The sequence below is a fragment of the Rhamphochromis sp. 'chilingali' genome (genome assembly GCF_963969265.1).
Source record: "Rhamphochromis sp. 'chilingali' genome assembly, chromosome: 12".
Lineage (NCBI taxonomy): Eukaryota > Metazoa > Chordata > Actinopteri > Cichliformes > Cichlidae > Rhamphochromis > Rhamphochromis sp. 'chilingali'.
Window position 1 is genome coordinate 9,805,536 of NC_137939.1, and position 20,559 is coordinate 9,826,094.

The 20,559-nt window shown below is 40.0% G+C and overlaps 1 protein-coding gene across 3 annotated transcripts in view; it reads left to right on the forward strand.

The window, feature by feature from the left end:
- The window catches only part of nphp4 (nephronophthisis 4), a 184,706-nt gene that overhangs the window by 120,549 nt on the left and 43,598 nt on the right, over positions 1 to 20,559 (forward strand). For all 3 annotated transcript variants that reach the window (XM_080899956.1, XM_080899957.1, XM_080899958.1), the window contains 4 exons: positions 1,887 to 2,075; positions 5,857 to 6,044; positions 19,071 to 19,231; positions 19,812 to 19,995. In XM_080899956.1, coding sequence (XP_080756082.1) covers positions 1,887 to 2,075; positions 5,857 to 6,044; positions 19,071 to 19,231; positions 19,812 to 19,995 — 722 coding nt within the window. The remainder of the gene's footprint in view (positions 1 to 1,886; positions 2,076 to 5,856; positions 6,045 to 19,070; positions 19,232 to 19,811; positions 19,996 to 20,559) is intronic.

A 20,559-nucleotide genomic window follows, 5' to 3' on the forward strand; every position in this document is an offset into this window, starting at 1 on the left:
CAGTTTTTATTTGTAAAACATTAAACAATGATAGATGCCTTTGAACTGCAGCACTGAAAAATGCATTAGCTGAAAACTAACTGGAATCGGGTGGCCACGATTAGTGTGTAAAAATATGTTTTTAGTGGATTCCTGATTTGTCAAACAACCGTGTTTTCAGCTAACTGAAAAACACAATTTTCTCCCTTTCTTCTAGTTGTACTTTCAGTGATTTCCACCTCGCTACAGCTTCTGATTTGGCCAACCTCTCCATGTCAGCATGGGAGGGTGACTCATGTTTGACAGGAAACATTACTAAAGAAAGGCACTTCAAATATCCTTTCAACATGCTACTGTTTTATGAAGCCTGGTATCCTGCGTGAACTCTAGTACGGTCCTTTATTACCACAAAAGTTTGCTATCTTGCTATCTACAGAGGGATATTGATTGGCTCACTAATTGGCAACATGTTTGCACTGGGTAGGATAACACTTCTGCCAGTAAGTAGGAGAATTCAGGTCAGAGCCAATTTAAAGAAAAATGTTTTGTCAGCTTTTACATCCCACTTTGGGTAATGGTTTCAGCACTGTTTGTTAGTGTGAAATTCATTATTAAATCCAGCTGTAAGGGAGAGGTTTTGACTTTGATTTAGTTGAGCAGAATGCAATGAACTCAGCAGGCAATTTACAATCATAATGTCAGTGGAAATATAGCCAGGTCTTAGACAGGAAACCGAATGAGAGAGTGCATTCTGCAAATAATGGGCACACTAACTCCGAAACAAGGCATTGTGCTAGTACAGAGAGTCAGTAAATAAGCAGCTGGCTCTGAAACTGTTTTCCGATCCCAGAATTTGGATCCAGACACGATGCTGTTCAGTTCAGTGGGCTGAAACATCTCTGCCTTTTCACTCGGATCCAAAACATCTTTTTGACTGTTTTCAGTGTGGAATGACCCAGTTCTTTTGAGAAGAACAATGAAGTCTAAAGAAGTTTAATTGAAGTTGCCGTGCATATCTGATTGAGCCTCTTTTGAAATAAAAATGATGGCTTGAATATTAACTGGGGCTAAATTAAGATACAACTCTGAGCGATGGGGGAGAGAAGGAAAGCATGAAATTGACACAGCTGCAGAGGAAAAGCCCAGTCCACTGTCTTCTTCACTGATGTTACCTTAATTAGTTTGATCAGGGCTTCGTTCTTTCACAAATGTGACACTGTGGGTTCAACATGGACACAGGCAGCATTACTGTTATGAGAAGCCCAAACATTATTGTTCATTTTTCTATGCCGGCACTTTAGTCAGCCATCTGTGCACGGTGTTATCAGACCCAGAATGTTTGGTGTCAGCACTGAGAGTATAAGTTATAAATGTTACCGTAGTTGTGGGAAAACAGGTGGCCACTATGATTAGAGATAACTGCCAATTATGCAAGAAAATCCTTTGGGAGTGCTTTGGCACCCGTTCTCGCTCCCCTGTTAGTATTGTTGTGGTACCGCTGCTTGACAGATATTGCTGACATCCTTATGCTGCCTAATCATCATTTCCCCACATTTTTCTTAAGTCCAGCCGGATATTGAAATTCAGGTTCAGTTTAATTGGATGAAGTCACTAAATTGAAGTTATTGCCCAAAAGATAAACATCTTGAGTCGAGATGGAACTGATCCAAGGCAAACAAAGCTAGGTCGAAAAATGATAAAAACAGCATTGTATTCCGCTCCACAGATCCAGACATTTTTTTTCCGCCTCATTTACAACCGCAAATCACCCAAGTGAAGCCAGTGCAGTGGGGACTAAACGCATTACCTCCTGCTGCTCGTAAAGCATCAAGAACACATTCGCTGAAGTCTTTTCTGCTTGGCGAATGATTGATGTGTGCTGAATTTTTCCTCTAATTTAACTCTAGTTCCTGCTCAGTCAGCTCCAGAAGCTCATTGGCCCACCTCTTCTCGGCTGGTTTCCCTGACATCGTGGACTCTAGTGGACAGGTGGCTGATGTCCTGGATCCCACAGAACCCCTACCCTTTGATCCCAATCGAGAAGAGAATGACCTGCAGGGAAACTTGCTGGTGTTCCAGTTTCTGGCATTTACTAGGTGAGGCCTGCAGTACTGTGTCACATGTGGTTGAGGTGTTACTACTGTATAGCATAGCTTAATTGCTGTTGTCTTTGTTGCTGTTAAAGATTTGGCTTTAACACCATGACAGATTGCAAATTAGTTACTTTTTTGCTTCCAGAAATGGCAGATTTGTTGTATTCTAAGTGAGCTGGCATCAACTCTGACAGGGGCTGACAGTGGAGCGGGGTTGGGAGGGGGGTGGGGAATGACGACTGCCGAACGATAGGTACAAAACACACCGATTTTTGTGTCTCTCTATCTTGTCATCAGTGCTGTTGGCATTGCTTACATTTGTCTTGTTCATCATGGACTCACCATCATGGTGCCATGACCACCCATGCATCAACCTTTACACTCTCTAACCTCTTGCTGTTTTGAGATGCATAATCAGTGCTTTGTGTGTGACTAGATTAAAAGACTCTGCTTTTGATTATAATTAATTACACTGTCTGAAAGTGCACCGTCTTTGCCTGTCACAGCTGCATGTCTGCTCAGTTTTAACAAATGATAGCAAAATCCTACCAATGGTGCGACACTATATTTTACATTGTTCACTAATCAGCGGAGTCATGTAACATAGTCCCTGGAAACTCTCAACCATTTTTAAAAACATTAAGAAGGATTTTATTTAAAATCTGGCACCTTTTGATCCTTTTTGGATCAATATTGGAAAATCCGATGTGAAATCTGCCTGCATGTGGGTCTAAAGTGTCCTTGATAAATCATTAAGTAACACGATTCTTTGTGATGGCAAAGAGGAGGAAAGAAGTGGCAGGAAAAAGGGTAAAGAGCGACAAGCACTTGAAATCTTGTTACCAAAGAGGTATTGAAAAATTTAATAGGGCTGCAATCTTCTACTTTTCGCCTCTTCTTCATTTCATTTTATCAGTAACTTTATTAGTATTTATTAAAATTTCAGAAAAACATGTCTCTGAGGCGAAGTCTGCAGATTTTTTTAAGGTAATGACAGTGTGTGCTTTGTAAAAAATAAGTCTCTATAGAGTAACTTTTCTATGAAAATTGCTGCTACAGTAAAAATAAAGGGAAATATATTCCAGAGTAAATTAAGAAACGATGAAAAAATACATACAAGTTTATTTAGAGGAAAAAAAATTGTTTAGGCAGGAGGTTAATACTTAAACCTTCATCACAGTACCTGATATACCTAAAACCATGACAGATGTCATTGTGAGTTTTTATCAAATAAATCAGGTGCTGATTTCCAGAGTTGAACTTGTATTTGGTAGCACTTCACTTTTCAAAGGTTCAAAGAGATACTGAAACAAGTCTAGGAGGCATCATTAGGCTGAAAAACCAAAAATGCATCAGAGAGACAGCAGTAATGTCAGGAGTGGCCAAATTAAAAGTCTGGTACATTTGTAAAGGGAGGAATGCATTGGCCAACTCAGCAACAGTGAAAAGACTAGAAGACCATGGAAAATGGTCAAAGTGAAAGATGACAGAAGTTGTTATGAAAAACCTTTCACAATATCTACCCAAGCCAGCAACACTCTTGAGGAGGCAGGTGTATCACTGTCAAGCTCAAGAGACACCATCACGAATGGAAATACAGAGTGTTAACAACAACATGCAAACCACTGGTTACACACAAGACCAAGAAGGCCAAATTAGCTGTACCAGAATGATGGGAAGAGAAACGTATAGAGAAGGAAAGGAACAACTCATGATCTGAAGCCTACCTCATCATCTGTCAAACATGGTGGAGGCAATGTTCTGACAAGGCCATGTGTTGCTGTCAGTGGAACTGGTTCACTAGTGTTTGATGATGTGAATGCTGATAGAAGTACCAGGTTGAATTGTGATATACTCTCTGCTCACATTCTGTCAAACGGTGTAAAACTGATAGGGCAGCTCTACACACCGTGTACAGATAATGACCAAATCATACTGTAAAAGCAACTCAAGAGTTTCTGAAGGGACAAAAGTTGGACATTCTTCAGTGGCCAAGATAGTCACCTGGTCTCAACCCAACAGAGAATCCAAAAGAGACACAGAGACTGACAAACCAGTAGCAACTGAAGGTGACTGCAGTAAATGCATCACAGAGAATCTCAAAAGAGAAAACACGGCATCTGGTGATGTCCACGGGTTCTAGACATCAGAGAGTCATTGACTGCAAATTATTTTCATCAAAGTATTAAAATCAGTCCTTGCATTTAAAACGATTTTAGTTTATTCACATACTTTTGGGCCTCTGAAAGTGGGAAGCTGTATAAAAATGAAGGTAATAAAGCTGAAGCTCCGCACTTAAATCACGTCTTGATTGTTTTATCTAAAGTCCTCTGTGGTCATGTACAGAGACAAAACTACAAATACTCGTGGACCTAAATGTAAAAGCCGACAGATAAATCACTCTTTGTGGTAGCAATTGGGAAGGAAGGTTATAGTCAGCCCTTGTTTTATTGCAAATTATACACCATGGGTGCAAGCTGAAACACTATCACATTATCAGTTGGATAGTACAAGAAAACATATAAATGTCTGAGTGTATAAATTTACTTAAGTGTTTATGTTGTGATGCTATGAAAGCCTGTTCAGTCCCTCTGGATCTTTTTCATCACCATCTTAGGGCAGCCTGAAGTGGAAACTAAAGCCTCAAACTGGAACATAAATTTTGAATCTCTGTTGGTCGTTGTAGAGTGAGGTAAGGCTGAGTTACCTCAAAATTATGACAAACAGGTATGGCAGACTGGGCTTCCGCCAGCGGCAGCAGTACCATTTAGACAGGCAGGGAGCCTGTGAATAGGCAGTGTAATTTCCACCTCTCACCCGGGCGCCATAATTATCAATCTTGTCTGTTTACTGAATGAATATTAATGCTGGCTCCTCTTTGAAGATGGAGCATGGCATCGTCTTTAACAGTGGGACACCAGAGCTTGTGATTGACTGGGAGGTCATACGCCGCTCTTATTAGTTTCCACTTTGAAATCTATGGCTTCGGCAGTCTGTGGTCATGAGGGGGCCCTCACAGCACTCCCTGCTTGTTTTTAAAATGCTTTTTCTTTTTCCTCAATACTCATTGACTGGTTGATAATTTATTCATCATATGGAAGCAAGAAGCTCATCCTGAAACTTGCTCTGTTTTAAATGTGCTTGGCGCTGAAATCGGGTGCTTGCAGGCTCACAGGGACTTTATGTGGGCTAACTGCAGTTTCAAGTGTGGGATTAGAAATGCGTATGTGTGCATGAAATCACACTCAGAGGGTGGCGTTTGTGTGAAAAGCAGTACACAGCACACAAGGAGGAGGTTCTCATAGCCCCAAAGATTACTTTTTCTAAACAGGAGTCCCAGTAAACAAACACAAGAAAAGTATTCTATTTGTGGCAATAGATAACCTAGATATTTATATATATTTATACACTTTTCTCTCGTCCACAGATCTCATAACACGTTCTCTTGCTGCGTTTCATTTTTTAAAAATGAATTGTGAATTTGTACCCACTTAGTCAGCAGTCCAGTTTTCTTAGCAACTTTAAAGTTAAGCTCTTAGCCTCTTTTTGGTTTTGAAGTTTTCACTTTTAAGCAGCTACAAAGTTAAACGACTCCTATAAGATGTGCAGAATATTCATTTTTTAAACATTTGAAAAGATTCTGGGGAAAAAAATTATTTTCTAAATATAACAGATTTCGATTTCTTTGTATGCTAATTTATTTACACTGTATTCTTATACGGTCATTATCATTGTAATCATTATTTTTACATAATAACAATCATCTCCTGCTGTCTTTTCACAGAATAGCAGCACCGGGTGTTGGTCCCGATTGGCCTGAAAACATCTACTTCACCTTCCAGTTCTATCGCTTTCCACCAGTCACATCACAGCGGCTCAAGTTGCTGACTGGTGACAAGGTTCAGCACAAAGCTAGCAATCCACTTCCCTGTGTCCTCGCCTCCATTAACAAAGATGGCACAGTTAACACTGGTAAGAATTCGCAGCTTAAAAAAATATTGTTCATTCCATTTTTTTTAAAATATTATATAATGGTTATGTGTTGCCTTTGTGTCCCCTAAGCGATAGATTTATCAGAAGATAACTGCATATTGCATGCTTTAGAAAATTGCCACACTTGTGTGTGAGACTCTGCCGTTGATTATAAAAAGTGTACGAGGCGTATATCTGTTCCAGATTCAGAGTTTATGCCAGGCTGAGATTCATTGTACTGCTCTCCAGGTTAACATTGTACAATCACTTCCTACAAACTGCAAGCTCATTCCATGATGCTCCATGATGTTCTCTGATGCTGAGGCACTTCTCTTTCAATCAGCCAAGCGGGCGCTGATTGATGTCAGGTCTATTCATGTAGCAACTAATGAAATGGAAGAGATATTACAGCTTCTGACAGAGCGTGATATTGAGCGCACAAACAACACCCCCCCACCCCATTCCTACGCCCACCCGTATTCTCTATTCCCCAGACACACACTTCAGTCTAACTCTGTCAATATTTCTCCGACTGTCTCTGCATCTCTCTCAGCCTATAGCATCCGGAATGCACTTCCACAAAGCCGTGCTACATCAAGACAAATCCTTCCAGATATTGTATTGCTGGGAGCCTTTTCACCTATTTCCAGACAGCTGTTGAACTACTAAAGCTTTCCTTTCTTATTTGAAGAATAAAATGCTTAGCTTATCACCACCGGCGGTTAGTCCATTCACAGCTTGTTTCCACAAATGTCAAAATCTGCCTCATGTGCCTGCATGCTTTACTTGCAGAACCACAAAAACTGTTTATGTACAATTAAAAGTTTTCCCTTTCTGTGATGATGTAATTTCAGTTGGCTAGCTCAAATAGCAGATTATAACTTAGGGTATCATTAGCTAAAAGACTAACGCAAGCTGAGCACACAATGACCCAAATGAACCGGATATTTTTTTTTGTATTGGGTTGAATTGGTGATTCTGTTCAATATTAATGGAATTTTGAACATATTTAATGTCACTACAAGAGAATTTGTGTATCAAAAGTAATATAAGCTAAACAGAGAGTGCGAGGGAGGTGAATCTGAAAGGAAAACTTGATTTACTAAACCCTGGAGTTTTGTTTCTATAGCCTTACTTAGTCTGCTTTGTTACTGCTGCCATCAAGTGAACCTAACGAGAGGGTATTTTTCTTTCCTCTTTGTGGATTCATTCCACTTGATTTCATCCCGTGCATCTTATGATCCAACTGATTTAAAGCAATCTTTTTTTTTTAAGAAACATTTGATATGCTGCTCATTTTACTGCCAAAGGATATAGTTAGTACTGTTTTATTCCTAAAAATGAATCTAATGACTAAGGTGTAAGACATAGTTTTCACAGGAGCTTCACAGGATAGTTGGTGGTAAAGTTAAAATGAGAGTGGAATGTTGCTTTCTATCTGCTGGGAGACACAATCTCCATAAATTTGTTTTACTGTGTCAGTCTTATATTTCCGGCTTGTTTTGTACTGCCACAGTAATAATTCTGTAGTAATTTTCTCCAGTCTAGGTGATACTGTAACATTTAAAGCTTGAGCTTTTGTAAGGAATCTCAGTTTACTGCAGTAATGAATAGTTGCAGACCTTCAGCAGCGTAACTACACTTTCTCCTTCAAAAGCATTGATACAGTGGGTCAGTGACATCTTGTTGCATAAGATTGTTTCAACTTAATTCAGTGTATTTCAGTAGCTCTATTATTATTGAAACTCTTCTGTAAAGCATGATTGAGTCAATTGAAAAAAAGTTCCTATTTTATTCTCATTCTTTGAACCTTCATTTCCTGAGGAAATATCTATTTCTTGCTTCAGTCGTTCACTGCTTAGGTGGCTGTTCAGTGTGGCCGTGTCAAATATAAAATTCACGGTCATGTTTTGTTTGTTTGTTTTATGATGTCCTCTGCACTCTATTCAGCATGATTGCAAAGCGCTACAGTTCACACATTGTACTTTAACGCTCTCTGACACTTACTTTGAAAAGTTGATGGGTTTTTTGCCCTGCTGTCAAAATGTATCTCTTTAACGTTTCCATACCTGAATATCAACATGTTGGCAGGATTCGATTGTGATCAGAAAAAGTCATTGCATACATACAGACACACACAGAATGTTTTCTTGCTTTTATCCTGATAGCTAAATACACCTCAACTTGTGCTAGAACCGTCTCTCCTGGTATAATAAAAACATTTAGTGAGGAAGCAGCTACTGTATGAGGCACCACCTTCCCACCTTTTGGCCTTAATGTGTGTGATGGAAGGTCAGGGGATGGTGGAGACCGCCTGGCCACAGTTCAGTGTAGTACAACATAGATGAAAAGCTGGTTGTCAGTTTCTCTTTCACTATGGCAAAGAGAGAGCCTGGCAGAGAACGGATGGATAGTTTCTCTGGGGGAGTGTCTGCGTCATGTGTTTTATGGTATGGACTTTTCTTTGACCTGTTACAAGTTGTAAAACGTTATTATTTACATTTAAAGTTGCATTTGCTTAGTTTACTGCATTGCATCATTGGATAGAAATTACTATTGCTATTGCAGTTCAGTGACAGAGGGAGTGCTATATATATTTTACTACTACAGATTAAAGAAGACAGTTTAATCACTGTTTTTCAATAATGTTTTTAATTTCTAGCTATACTGCACAAATTAGTCCAAATGTAAAATCTTGAAAGCACTCTTTAAGTGATTTATAAAGATGTGAACGATCCAAGTATTGTACGAGATCAGTGATTTGGTATCTGCTCTCTGGTTTGAGCTTCCTATGTGCGTGTGTGTGTGCAAGAAACGGTAAGAGTCAGAGATGGGAGTTTTAGAGAGAATATGGAAACTGACTTTGAGCTTCAAAGCTGCTATGGTTATTCAGCTTTGTGATTCTGTGTCCTACTGGGTGGAAGTTTCCCAAGAGCCGAATGAATTCCTAAACCCTGCTTAAGCAGTCGCTTAATGAAATCATTAGGTCTCGCAAAGTTTCTTCCAATCCTGCTGTAAAATTAGCTTGAAGAGGACACCTGATCAGGTTGAGTGTAAATCTTCACATGCTGTAAACCAGCGGTCCCCAACCTTTTTTGCGCCACGGACCGGTTTATGCCCGACAATATTTTCACGGACCGGCCTTTAAGGTGTTGCGGAAAAGTACAACAAAATAAAACTAGTACCAGTACCGAAAAAAAGAAGATTTATTCATTCACACGTGAAAAGACCCAGGAAGACCGAGTTAAAGATAAAAACGATAACAAAATAACGCTGAAAACCGCTAAAAACCCTGAAAACCATACATTTCACACCTGAGCCTCAACTCTCGCGGCCCGGTACCAAACGACTCACGGACCGGTACCAGTCCGAGGCCCGGGGGTTGGGGACTGCTGCTGTAAACCACTTAAACCAGTGTGGCTGTAACAATATGATACATACCTCATGTGATTGTGTTTTAGAATCCATTTTGGTATTGGGCTTATCTTTCTGCCATGTGATCAGCTTTCTACATGAGAAATGATGAATACGAAGCCTGGGAGCAAAATTCAAAACCACACACCCAGATTTCTTTGTGTAGAGAGTCAGTGCACAGAGAAATCTATGTGTCTTCCAGGCATTTTATGATATACAGACCAAGTTATTGTGGTGCAACTGAACACTCAAAGACTGAGAGGGAAATGAGGCACAGTTGGGTGTCTTGATGTTTACCTTATGGAAGATAACTGAAGCAGAAACTACAGTGTTCTGCCTCAACGGCTGATTTCTCTTATTTATTGTTTTTTTTTCCCTTTTTTTTCAATTTGCAAGTAATTGAAATGGTTAACGTGTAGCTGTTACAAATTAAAGTACAAAGAGCAAATGAAATTGCAATCATCTGTCTTTGTGTTAATTAGTAATTTGAGGCTTCAAAAAGAGACAATATTAAAGTCAGCAGTGGGACACAGCGGTGGAGAATCTGAACAGATAGTAGCAGCAACAAATCAATATGTGAAGTGTGTTATTTTTTATTTTTTTCTTAGTAAATATCTACCAGGGATAATCCCAGATCCCCACACAGCCAGAGTCCACCCACACTGCTGTTTTTATTTGCTTCCTGATTAGAACTCTTCTCGGGAGTGCGTTTGATTGACGTGTCTGAGGTTTTTTCTCCTTTTTTTCCTTCTCTTTTGCACATGTATTGCTCATTAAGATTAAACCAAAAAAAAAAACAAAACACCAACACAGCACCAATAGAATAAATACAATACATAAATACATGTTTATGTATTGTGTTTATGTGTTGAAGCCCTTCTAAACAACACATCGTTTTCTCATCAGATACAGCGTTACACGGTTTGAATGTGCATATCAAAAGTGATGGAGGGGTTTAGTTCGTTCTAGAGAGAAACCTTTAGAAAAGTCCATTATTCTGTTGCATGTTTCTGTTCTCTGCCGACTTGGGGCTGTGAAACATCATCACTTTACACCCACACTGACTCCCAACAAACAAGAGTCAGAGTTCCTTGTCCACTGTGTCACATTTGCATTAATATATAGTTAGACATTTGCTGAAAATGACTGTTATCTCAGCGTGTGGGCTGCTTTCCATACAAATGTATTGATCTAAAAATGGTGTGGATTATTAATCAAGTACATAATAATCCAGACATTGCAATAAGAAGCCCTTAGTGGCCGGTGTGATCTTTTCTTTCATTCGTTCGTTCTTTCTTTCTTTCTTTCTTTCTTTCTTTCTTTCTTTCTTTCTGTCTTTCTTTCTGTCTTTCTTTCTTTCTTTCTAACAAAAAGGCAGACATATTGGTAATTGTTGATCTACGGTTCTCATCAGTCCTTTCCACATCTATCAGTACACTCTGTGCTTTCTCTTTGTTTTCTTTGCCTGCAGCCCTCACAGTGTTTTTGTGAATTGTTGATCCCTCCCTGGGTGTTCAGGCTGCCCAACCTGCTGTAAACATACCAAGTGCCCGCCCGTCCAGGTTAGGGGGAGGTATGTTGGGTGCTGCCCCTTGTCTGCAGGTCGAGCCGCACATACACGCGACCCCGTGCAACCCTTGGGCCAGATCTGTCAGTTCCTCCCCACTTGTGAGCACAAACACACAGCACATTCTGTCTCCTTCTCTCGCTCTCCTTCTGTGCTCTCATTGCCACACGTCCACAGCACACAACCCTAGAGCATGCTGAGAGAATTAATGGTCCAAGTGGAAAGAGTTGGCGGGTGGTTGGGGAGATGGAGGGAGGAGGGATTGGTGAAGGAGGAGGAGGTGTAGGTTAAAGGAGAAAGAGTTCTGAAAAGACTATATCACGAGTGCCGTGGTCTTTCTCTTCCCTCTCTCTTCGCCTGTTTCTTTTGTATACAGACAAGCCTGTGATGCCCTCTTAGTAAAAATCTAAAGTTGTAACTGTCATGTAAGTTACGTGAATTGGAGATTTTTCTATAATCTACAGTGTGTCCAAGTCATGGCCCACAGGAAAAAGTTGGCCCTTCACAAATGTTAATCCAGCCTGCATATCGCTTTAGGTTCTTAAATAAATTTCAATTTGACCTACTCGGTTGTAGAAGTCATCTGCAAAGCAGTGTGCACCTCACACACGTGCTAAAACTGGATGCAACAAACAGGAAAGTTAGTTCTTAAGGCAGACCATTTCAGCTGTGGTAGGAGACTGAATAAACTATGCCTTCACCGAGTGTAAAGAGGCAATTTCTGTTTTCAAAGAACTTAATTTGTTGTCTGAATCCACATACCAGTAAAGGTATGGAGTCATGGACAAGGAACAAAGGCTTTGGAAAGTCCCTGAACAAAAAAAAAAAGCTGTGCAACTGTGTGTTCCTTCAAGGCCAAACTCAAAGTGATGGAGATGCAACGGTATCGGTTTTGTATCAGCAGCCAGCTTCATGGCAGAAGCTCGGCTGTACGGTAAAAGCTGTTTTCCTTGCCTTATGTTTTTAATGAGACAGTTACTGAGCTCTGATGTTCAGGCCTGCAAAACAGCCTATATGAGACTTGTTAAAATAAAATATTCGCCATTGTTCTAAGCTTTTACATCAACTGTAAATACAGGCTTCTAAGTCAATTTGTTATAATTTGTTTGAATTGTAATCAGAATGCAATATTTTTTCTTGATAAAATGCTGTCATGGTTAAGAAACTTTTGTTTTCTGGCTTAATCCTCTATGCCAGGCACATCAAACTCATTTTACATTGTGGGACCACTTTCATCTTATGTGGGCTGGACCAGTAACACTCAACTTTCTGTCAATGTAACACATTTTAACTACACATTTAATCAATGACACGATCTTTATATAAGACAAAATAACACAATTTTAACAGTATGTTTGAGAAATGTTGCTAAATTAAATGAAGGAAATCTGTCAGCATGACTCTTTGGGCTTAATTTTAAGAAGTAAATGTGTGAAATAACAGAATTCTATAATTTAAATACTGTGGTGTGTTTTTTTGGAGAGGGTCGAGTAGGAAGGAGTAGGCTGTAAAATGTAATAAAAAATATAGTTAAAAGTACCAAATTTAAGTCCTCCACATTTTCCTTTCCATGGGCCAGATCAGAGTCTTCACTGGGCCAGTTCTGGCACCTGCGCCTTATGTTATACACTCCTGCTTTATACAAACCAAACTATACACAAATAGGCTACAAGATGCATAATTTCCCAATCAAATGAAATCCTGTTAATAAGCTATATGTCTGACCCTTGGTGTGACCCTTACGTTAGCGAAAGTGAATTTGACACCCGTGTCCTACTTGGTACTCGTTTTTCTTTTTAATTTTGAAATCTCTTTTTAGAGATCTGAGCAGAAGTCTGTAAGACATTCACTGTAATCTTCCTCAACCTATTTACAGGGGGTGTATTTTCTTTGCTACTTTATTGTTGTAAACCCGCAAATGCGGCTCATCTGTGAAGCACTTTGATGTACCTGGGTCTTTTAACACTAGATTTACTAAACCTGCGCAAATTTGCTTAACTTCCCTAAACCCAACACCCCCTAGAATTACTGGGTTTTTATTTTCTGGTGCAAGTCCCGAGGTGTTAAGCACCCCTGCTGAGATTTTCACAGGTCGTCAGCTCGTTTCTCCTCCAGCTTTTGTTGTGCAAACCACCCATTATCCTTGAGGCCTGGCACATTTGCATTTGCTCACTCAGAGTTGCTCAGATCCAAGTCAGGCCAAACCTCTGTGTTACAACTTTCAGAAATGCCTGCCGTACCTATACAAAATATCCCACACATTGACTGACCTGCAAATATAAAAGACATTCACACCTTCCTTGACTCTCAGCACAGATCTTCCATTGTCACTGTGTATGTGAGGAAGTGGCATTGCTTGACTACAGCACAGTGCTGTGCATAAAAGCAGACCGACCCAGGCGGGAGAATGATTTCTTGTTACATTTCTGAGAACGCACATCAGGATGGCCTCCGTATGTGCTATAGAAGTAAAACTGAAACTGAAACTGAACTGAAACTCTCAGCACTGACCAACTGTGTTTGCTCTTGGAACTGTTTCACATACAAGGGTCAGTACTACAGGCAGAAACATAGGTGTGTCATGGGTTCCCCACTTTGTTGACCAATGGTCATGACAACTTGCATATTAATCATCAAGAAGCTGACCTCATAGCCCATTGTTTGACAGTGGTGCTAGTTTCAGTAATTATGCAAATGTACTGAACCCACTGACATCCAGATGAACAGAATTTCCTTACCTGAAAGATTGAGCATGCATCAGGACACTTTCTTCTGTATAATCCTCACTTACATTACACTGTTCCTTGGTGCAGCCTCAGTTCATTCACTGACTGTTAGCTCCCATTAAGCCCAGTTTCTTTTATTGGCTGCCCCAATTCAACTTTATTGTCATTGCACATGTCACAGGTACAAGGCAACGAAATGCCTTGGTTGCATCCATCCAGAAGTGCTTTAGCCATGATATAGATATATTACAAATATATATTAGCAATAATATAGATATGTAAGTATATTACAGAAATGGGTCTATTATGGTATGTTATAATGTACACGGTATGTTATGAATATGCTATAACTATAAGTATATACAGGCTGTAGTGAGTACAAGCTATGTACAGGCTATGAACAGGATATAAATATGAAAAACTATACAGAATATGAAATAAAACAACTATACAGAAATATGAGATATACAGCTATACAGAAATGTGAACTATGCAAGTTATAAACAGTTGTAGAATTAAAAATTATAGTATTGTACAGAATGATTATTTACACAGAATTATACAGTAGTGCAGTTAAGATAAGTGAGATATGTGAATAATTTCTACAGAGGCTATATAAAGTGCTAGTGGTTGTGAGTGGTGGTTCAGTCCATGTTATTATTGTGTTTATGAGGGTACAGTTGTCCATTGTGTGTGTGTGTGTAGGTGGTTGTATCTCCAGTCCATGTGTCTAATGTGAGGCAGAGTTCAGGAGTCTGACAGCTGTGGGGAAGAAGCTGTTCCGGTACCTGGTGGTCTTAGTCTGGAGGCTCCTGTAGCGCCTCCCAGAGGGCAGGAGGGTGAAGAGTCCATGTGATGGGTGACTGGGGTCTTTGATGATTTTCCCAGCCCTTTTCAGACACCGCTTCCTGTAGATGTCCTTTATGGCAGGAAGTGGTGCTGAATTAACATTGGGTTTTAGGCTAGTTTTTTTGTTTTGTTACGTAGGGACAAAGTTTCATATGTTAATAAGATGATATCTTTGTTTCCAACACCCAGGAGAATTTCTTGTAAATTAGATCCCTTGATGTGAATGAAAGCTTGTGAAAGGAAAAAAATATTAAAAGATAAAGTGGGTCACTGTTTTTTTTATTTTGGAGGTCATCAGATTGTAAAAATCTAAATCACCCAAGTAGCTGATTCAAAAAGAACTGGATTTAATTGCCTCTTTGAGCTTAGATCCAGCTATCTTGGAGGCCAACATGTAATTACAGGTATTTGTCTTAAATAAACCAGTCTTTTTGGACCTTTAAGAACCCTGTCTGTTAGCCTCAGAAAAGGCTATTTCTGCATGCATGCTTCATGGGAATACTGACACTAAAGAAGTGTGTGTGTGTGTGTGTGTGTGTGTGTGTGTGTGTGTGTGTGTGTGTGTGAGTGTGAGAGAGAGAGAGAGAGAGAGAAATAAGGAAAAAAGAAAGAAAATGTGCAAAGAAAAAAAGTTTTCCCTTCATTTCATGTGTGGAAAGATTCAGAGGGGCATGCTGGTCTCTTAGACACAGCGGGGCTGTCACCAAAGGTCCTCATTACTCCACTTCTATCCAGTCGACTGATTCTCTGCACATTCAACTTATGGGAATAAAGACAGCGTGGGGCTTTGATACAGACTTACATGGATTCCATGGAAGAGAATTCTGGGAATAAGGTTGGCACGCAGACCCCATACTCACACATTTTAACACACCGGTGTAGGGATGATTTGGACGTAGAGGAAGATTCACTTTTCAGCAGGGTGTATCACACAAAGTATTCAGTTTACGTTCTCAGACTGGTTCTTGGCTTTTACCATAAACCGATTTAATCAAAAATAATTTCTTATGCGTGCGTCCCTGCATGTAGTCTAAACTGCTGTTTAATATGCAACATTTAGTGATGTTTAAGGGCTTGCTGTAGTTCTCAAAACAGCGTCTGTTATCTTACTGTGTGTTCAGTATTTTGTCTAAAGTGGAAAACCTTTTGTTTGAGTGATTAGTCCTTTTAAAGGTTGGAAAGTGACGATTGTGAATGTGCTGATTAAGCCATGACTTTATCCCACTGTTCATAAAATTACTCTTGAGGTTTTTTTGGCAGTTAGGCACCATTATCGTCTTGAATTATGGGAACCCTGGAGAGCTTCTGATTTTGTGAAATAGCTTTATACTCCCTGGGCATTTCACTCTGATTCTGTGCAGTCATCAGACCTAATGACTCCCAGTAGATGGCTAGTGCACCAGTTTAGAAATGCCCACAAGGTTGGCAGCTGATTCCAGATATTATGACTCTTCTCTATATTTAAAGCCATCTGGCTAGAAGGAACGGCTAACATAATCAGATTGGTGACTTTTTCCTCAGACTGACTTGACAAAAGTCAGATTTCAAATTCAAATTCAAATTTTATTTGTCACACACACACAACCATACACAGTATGACATGGGGGTGAAATGCTTGTTGCTGTACAATGCCCGACCATTAAATGACAGAAAAAAAAGTTTTACAATATTTACTATTTACAGGTTACTACAAAATTTACAATTTAACTTAGGAATTTACAGTAAAGAATGTGCAAATAGCAGAAGAGATTATAAAGATTATAAATTATAGGAATTATAGGATTATAGGAAATGTGTGGTGGTGCGTGTGGTGACGTGTGTGAGAGTCCAGTCTTATAGTGACGTGTTTGGGAGAGTCCAGTCCTACACCTGGTTCAGGGCCCGAATAGCCTGGGGGAAGAAGCTCCTCCTCATTCTCTCTGTTTTGGCCTTAAGGGAGCAGAAGCGCTTCCCAGACCTCAACAGTGAGAAGAGTCCATTGTTGGGATGGGAGAGGTCCATCATAATCTTCCTAGCTTTGGACTTGCACCGCTTGGTGTAGATGGACAGCAGGTCAGGGAGCTCTGATTGAATGATGCGTTCGGCTGAGCGCACCACTCTTTGCAGATCTCGTCTGTCCTGCTTGGTGCTGTTCCCAAACCAGGTGCAGATGTTTGCCGTCAGGACGCTCTCGATGGTGCAGGAGTAGAAGTTCTTGAGCACCTTCAGTGGCAGAAGGAAGTCTCTAAGTCTTCTGAGGAAGAAGAGACGCTGACGGGCTTTCTTAACCAGGGAGTTGATGTGGCAGGACCATGACAGGTCCTGAGTGATGTGGACACCCAGGTATCGGAAACTGTCCACTCTCTCCACTGGTGTGCCACTGATGATGAGGGGTTTGTAATTCCTCGCCTGCTTTGTAGTGAAGTCCACAATCAGCTCCTTAGTCTTGCTGATGTTTAGGAGCAGGTTATTCTCCTGGCACCAGGTCTCCAGGTTCCTAATCTCCTCCAGGTAGGCCGTCTCGATGTTGTCGGAGATCAGGCCCACAACAGCAGTGTCGTCAGCAAACTTGACAATGGAGGTGGTGTCTGATGTGGCTACACAGTCCTAAGTGTACAGTGAGTACAGCAGGGGGCTTAAAACACAGCCCTGAGGCACTCCAGTGCTGAGTGAGATGGAGGGGGAGACTTGTTTTCCCACCCACACTGATTGGGGTCTGTCTGTGAGGAAGTTGAGGATCCACTGACACAGTGATGAGCTGAGTCCTAGATCCGTCAACTTGGTGAAAAGCTTAGAGAAAAGCTTTTCGCCAAGTTCATGCAAGTTCATGTAATCGACAAAGATATCTAGACCTTGACACCCAAGTATGGGTCAAGCCCCCAAAGAATCGGATTTTATGAGTTTTTAACAGCTGTCTGGACATCCTACTGTTGATGTTGCTGCAAACTATTTCAGTCAGTGAGGGGTGAATCATTCCTACTGACATGATTTTCTTTTGATATAGTAGGTGCAGAAACAGTAAGCTAGAGCAGTTACCTACAAAAGGTTTTCTGAAAAATTGAAAATCATGCTTATTATTATTATTATATAGCTGCCACAATCTCATCTAGGGTGGGATGATGTCTCCTGCCTCAATACAGCTCTGAGTGGTTGATTGTTTCTTCAGAAGTTAAATTTAACCAGTCCTGAATCAACTGGGATTTGTGATCATTAGCTGAGCTATTTGACAATGTTTTAATCAGTCAGTCTCTGTTTTCTCTGTATCTCACAGTAAAATGTGGCAAAGTAATAACACAGGTTAGTGCTATGCTTCATACCTTTACTGATGGCAGTTACACAACCGTAATTACAGCACTATAAGAAGAGACACAGAATAGCAAGACTTAAGCTACCATTCTTTCTTCATCTTTCCAAAGGAAAATGGGTAATAGGTGCAGCCATGTATTGAAACGTGTGCCAACAGACATGAAAATACAGTAAATAAGAGCAAAAAAAGAGTATAATACAAACTTGAAAATCATAATTTGATATGACCACCTTTATTCTTTAGCACAGTCTGAACCGTCTTAGACAGCTTTTTTGCAATGTCTTCAAGTATCTTCAGGAATAGTTCTCCAGGCTTCTTGAAAGACATTCAAAGCTCTTCTTTGGATCTTGGCTGCCTTTTGTTCTGTTCTCTGTCAAGATGATCCCACACTGCTTCAGAAATGTTGACATCTGGGCTCTGTGGAGCCCAATCCATGGCTGATAGTGTTACACTCTGTGATTTTCTATACAGGTATGCTTTTAGTGCACTGGCAGTGTGTTCGGATAATTGTTATGCTTAAAAATGAAGCTGTTGCCATTCAGATGCTTTCCTGATGGTATTGCATGGAAGATCAAAATCTGGTGGTATTTTTTCTGTGTTCATAAATCCATTAATTTTGATAAGATCTCCAAATACCACTGGCTACAATGCAGCCCCAAGCTATGACAGAGCCTCCACCATGTTTTACAGATGGCTGTAGACACTCATTGTTGTAGCTTTCTCTTGACCTACTGTGTACATACTGAAAACGATTTTAACCAGAAGTTTCAGATTGGGATTCATCACTCCAGAAGAGCAGTAGATGATGAGTGATCAGTCTTAGACACAATATTGGTTCATCCCTTGAGTTAGGTGCATTATTTATGCACAAATGATTGTTAGCCACTCTTTAGTGACTTAACAAACAAATCAGTTGACTGAAGACTTTTGCACAGTAGTGTATTTAATCCAGTACATCACCTGAACATGTTTGATTGTTGCAGTAGTTTGTTTACTCCATGGGATACATTCAGTAATGTCAGGCTGTTGTTTCTTGACTGTGTTAAAAATAAACTGGTGTCCAGTTATATTTGGGCAGTGATATTTGTTGTCATTTTGTCTTTTCTGTAATTCAGACGTTCACATCCATATTAGGTTAACATTAATGCTTTCTTTTATTTGAAGTCCTCTCTCTCCTTCTTCAGGCTCTCCAGGTCTGCAGCTGCAGTTCAGAGTAGATGATAGTTTCCTGAAGCCAGGGGAGAAGCGCTGGTTTCTTCGCTACCTGGCCCTCCACGCCATGCATATTGACATCTGGGACAGTGACTCCTTGCTCCTGATAGGTTCTACTGCAATCGAACTCAAGGTAAAAGCCTGTGAGGTCAAACCTGTGATCATAATGTGACTATTATGGTTTAGAACCACAACACTGGACTTCAGCTCACCTGATATTTTCCAAAAACTTCTGGAGTTAATGAGAAATACAAGAAAGACAGCAAGTTCAGACCACACCGTATGCCCCCCTGTCAACTGAGAACAGGAAACAAAGGCTTCTGCATTGGTATTGTCACTGATTATTCCCACAACAATTATGATAAATGAGTATCATAATTGTTATATGTACAAATAAGCCTCTAAAGTCTTTGTTAATACTTATGTTACACTTTCTAAAAGTCACCATGACTCATTAAGAGATCATAAATAATTGGTTTGCACTTAATGCAATACTTTATAAATAATGGGAATCCATTATTTATAAAGTTTGAAAATATTGTCATTAAACATGTTTTATCAATTTATTAATCCAGAAATAACCATTTAGAGCAGTTAGGAGTAATGTTTTCTAAATGATGAATGAGTACCTTACTAATATTTAATAGTGTAGTAATTGTAAGGTGTTACCAATGTTTCTCATGTTGAGTTTTTGTTTTTTTTTAAATCCCTAGTACATGTTGCGTCAGTGTAAATCGGCAGTACAGGCGCTTCACGAGGTGGAGGTACTGACCACTGACTACGTAGGAGAGGATACCTTACTGACAAACCCAGACCTGGGTCGACACTCTGCCTCCAGCCCCATGACGGTTCACACCATTGTCAGAGGCCGGCTCCACATACGCACAGGCAACATTGGCAAGTACAGAAAGACTCAGTTGCAACTCTATTGCTCAATTGTAACTTTCCTGCTTTGGCATAACAATACCAACGTCGTGAAAAAAGCAACAATTCTCTTGAGTATTTTAAATAAATTGTTGCTCAGCTGTAGCTGTGGCAACGTTTTTCAACTGTAACAAGGCCAACTGAGAGAGATGAACAAAATAATATCCTTAGGTGTGACAGCACGATCACTATTCAAGGTCTTCTTTCAGTGCCTTTAATTGAAGAACCATCTCATGACTCTGCAAAAACCTTAGGCTCTTGTGCATAATCACTGATCTGTATTCCATGGCTGCGATGACCATAATTCCCCGCTGTCATGACTTTTACAGTTTTTCTCGATTGCTAAAACACATTTCTTGAAACTATGCCTCATATTCTCACAACAGTAAACACAAATCCATAACATCTCACTCAATTCCCCAAACATCCTATTTCCAGGTCAAAATGAAGCTCTACACTCAAAACTATTCACTCTTGCTGAAAAACCAAACTTTGCCCTCAGACATCAAACACAAGCCCTCAAAAACACACACACTA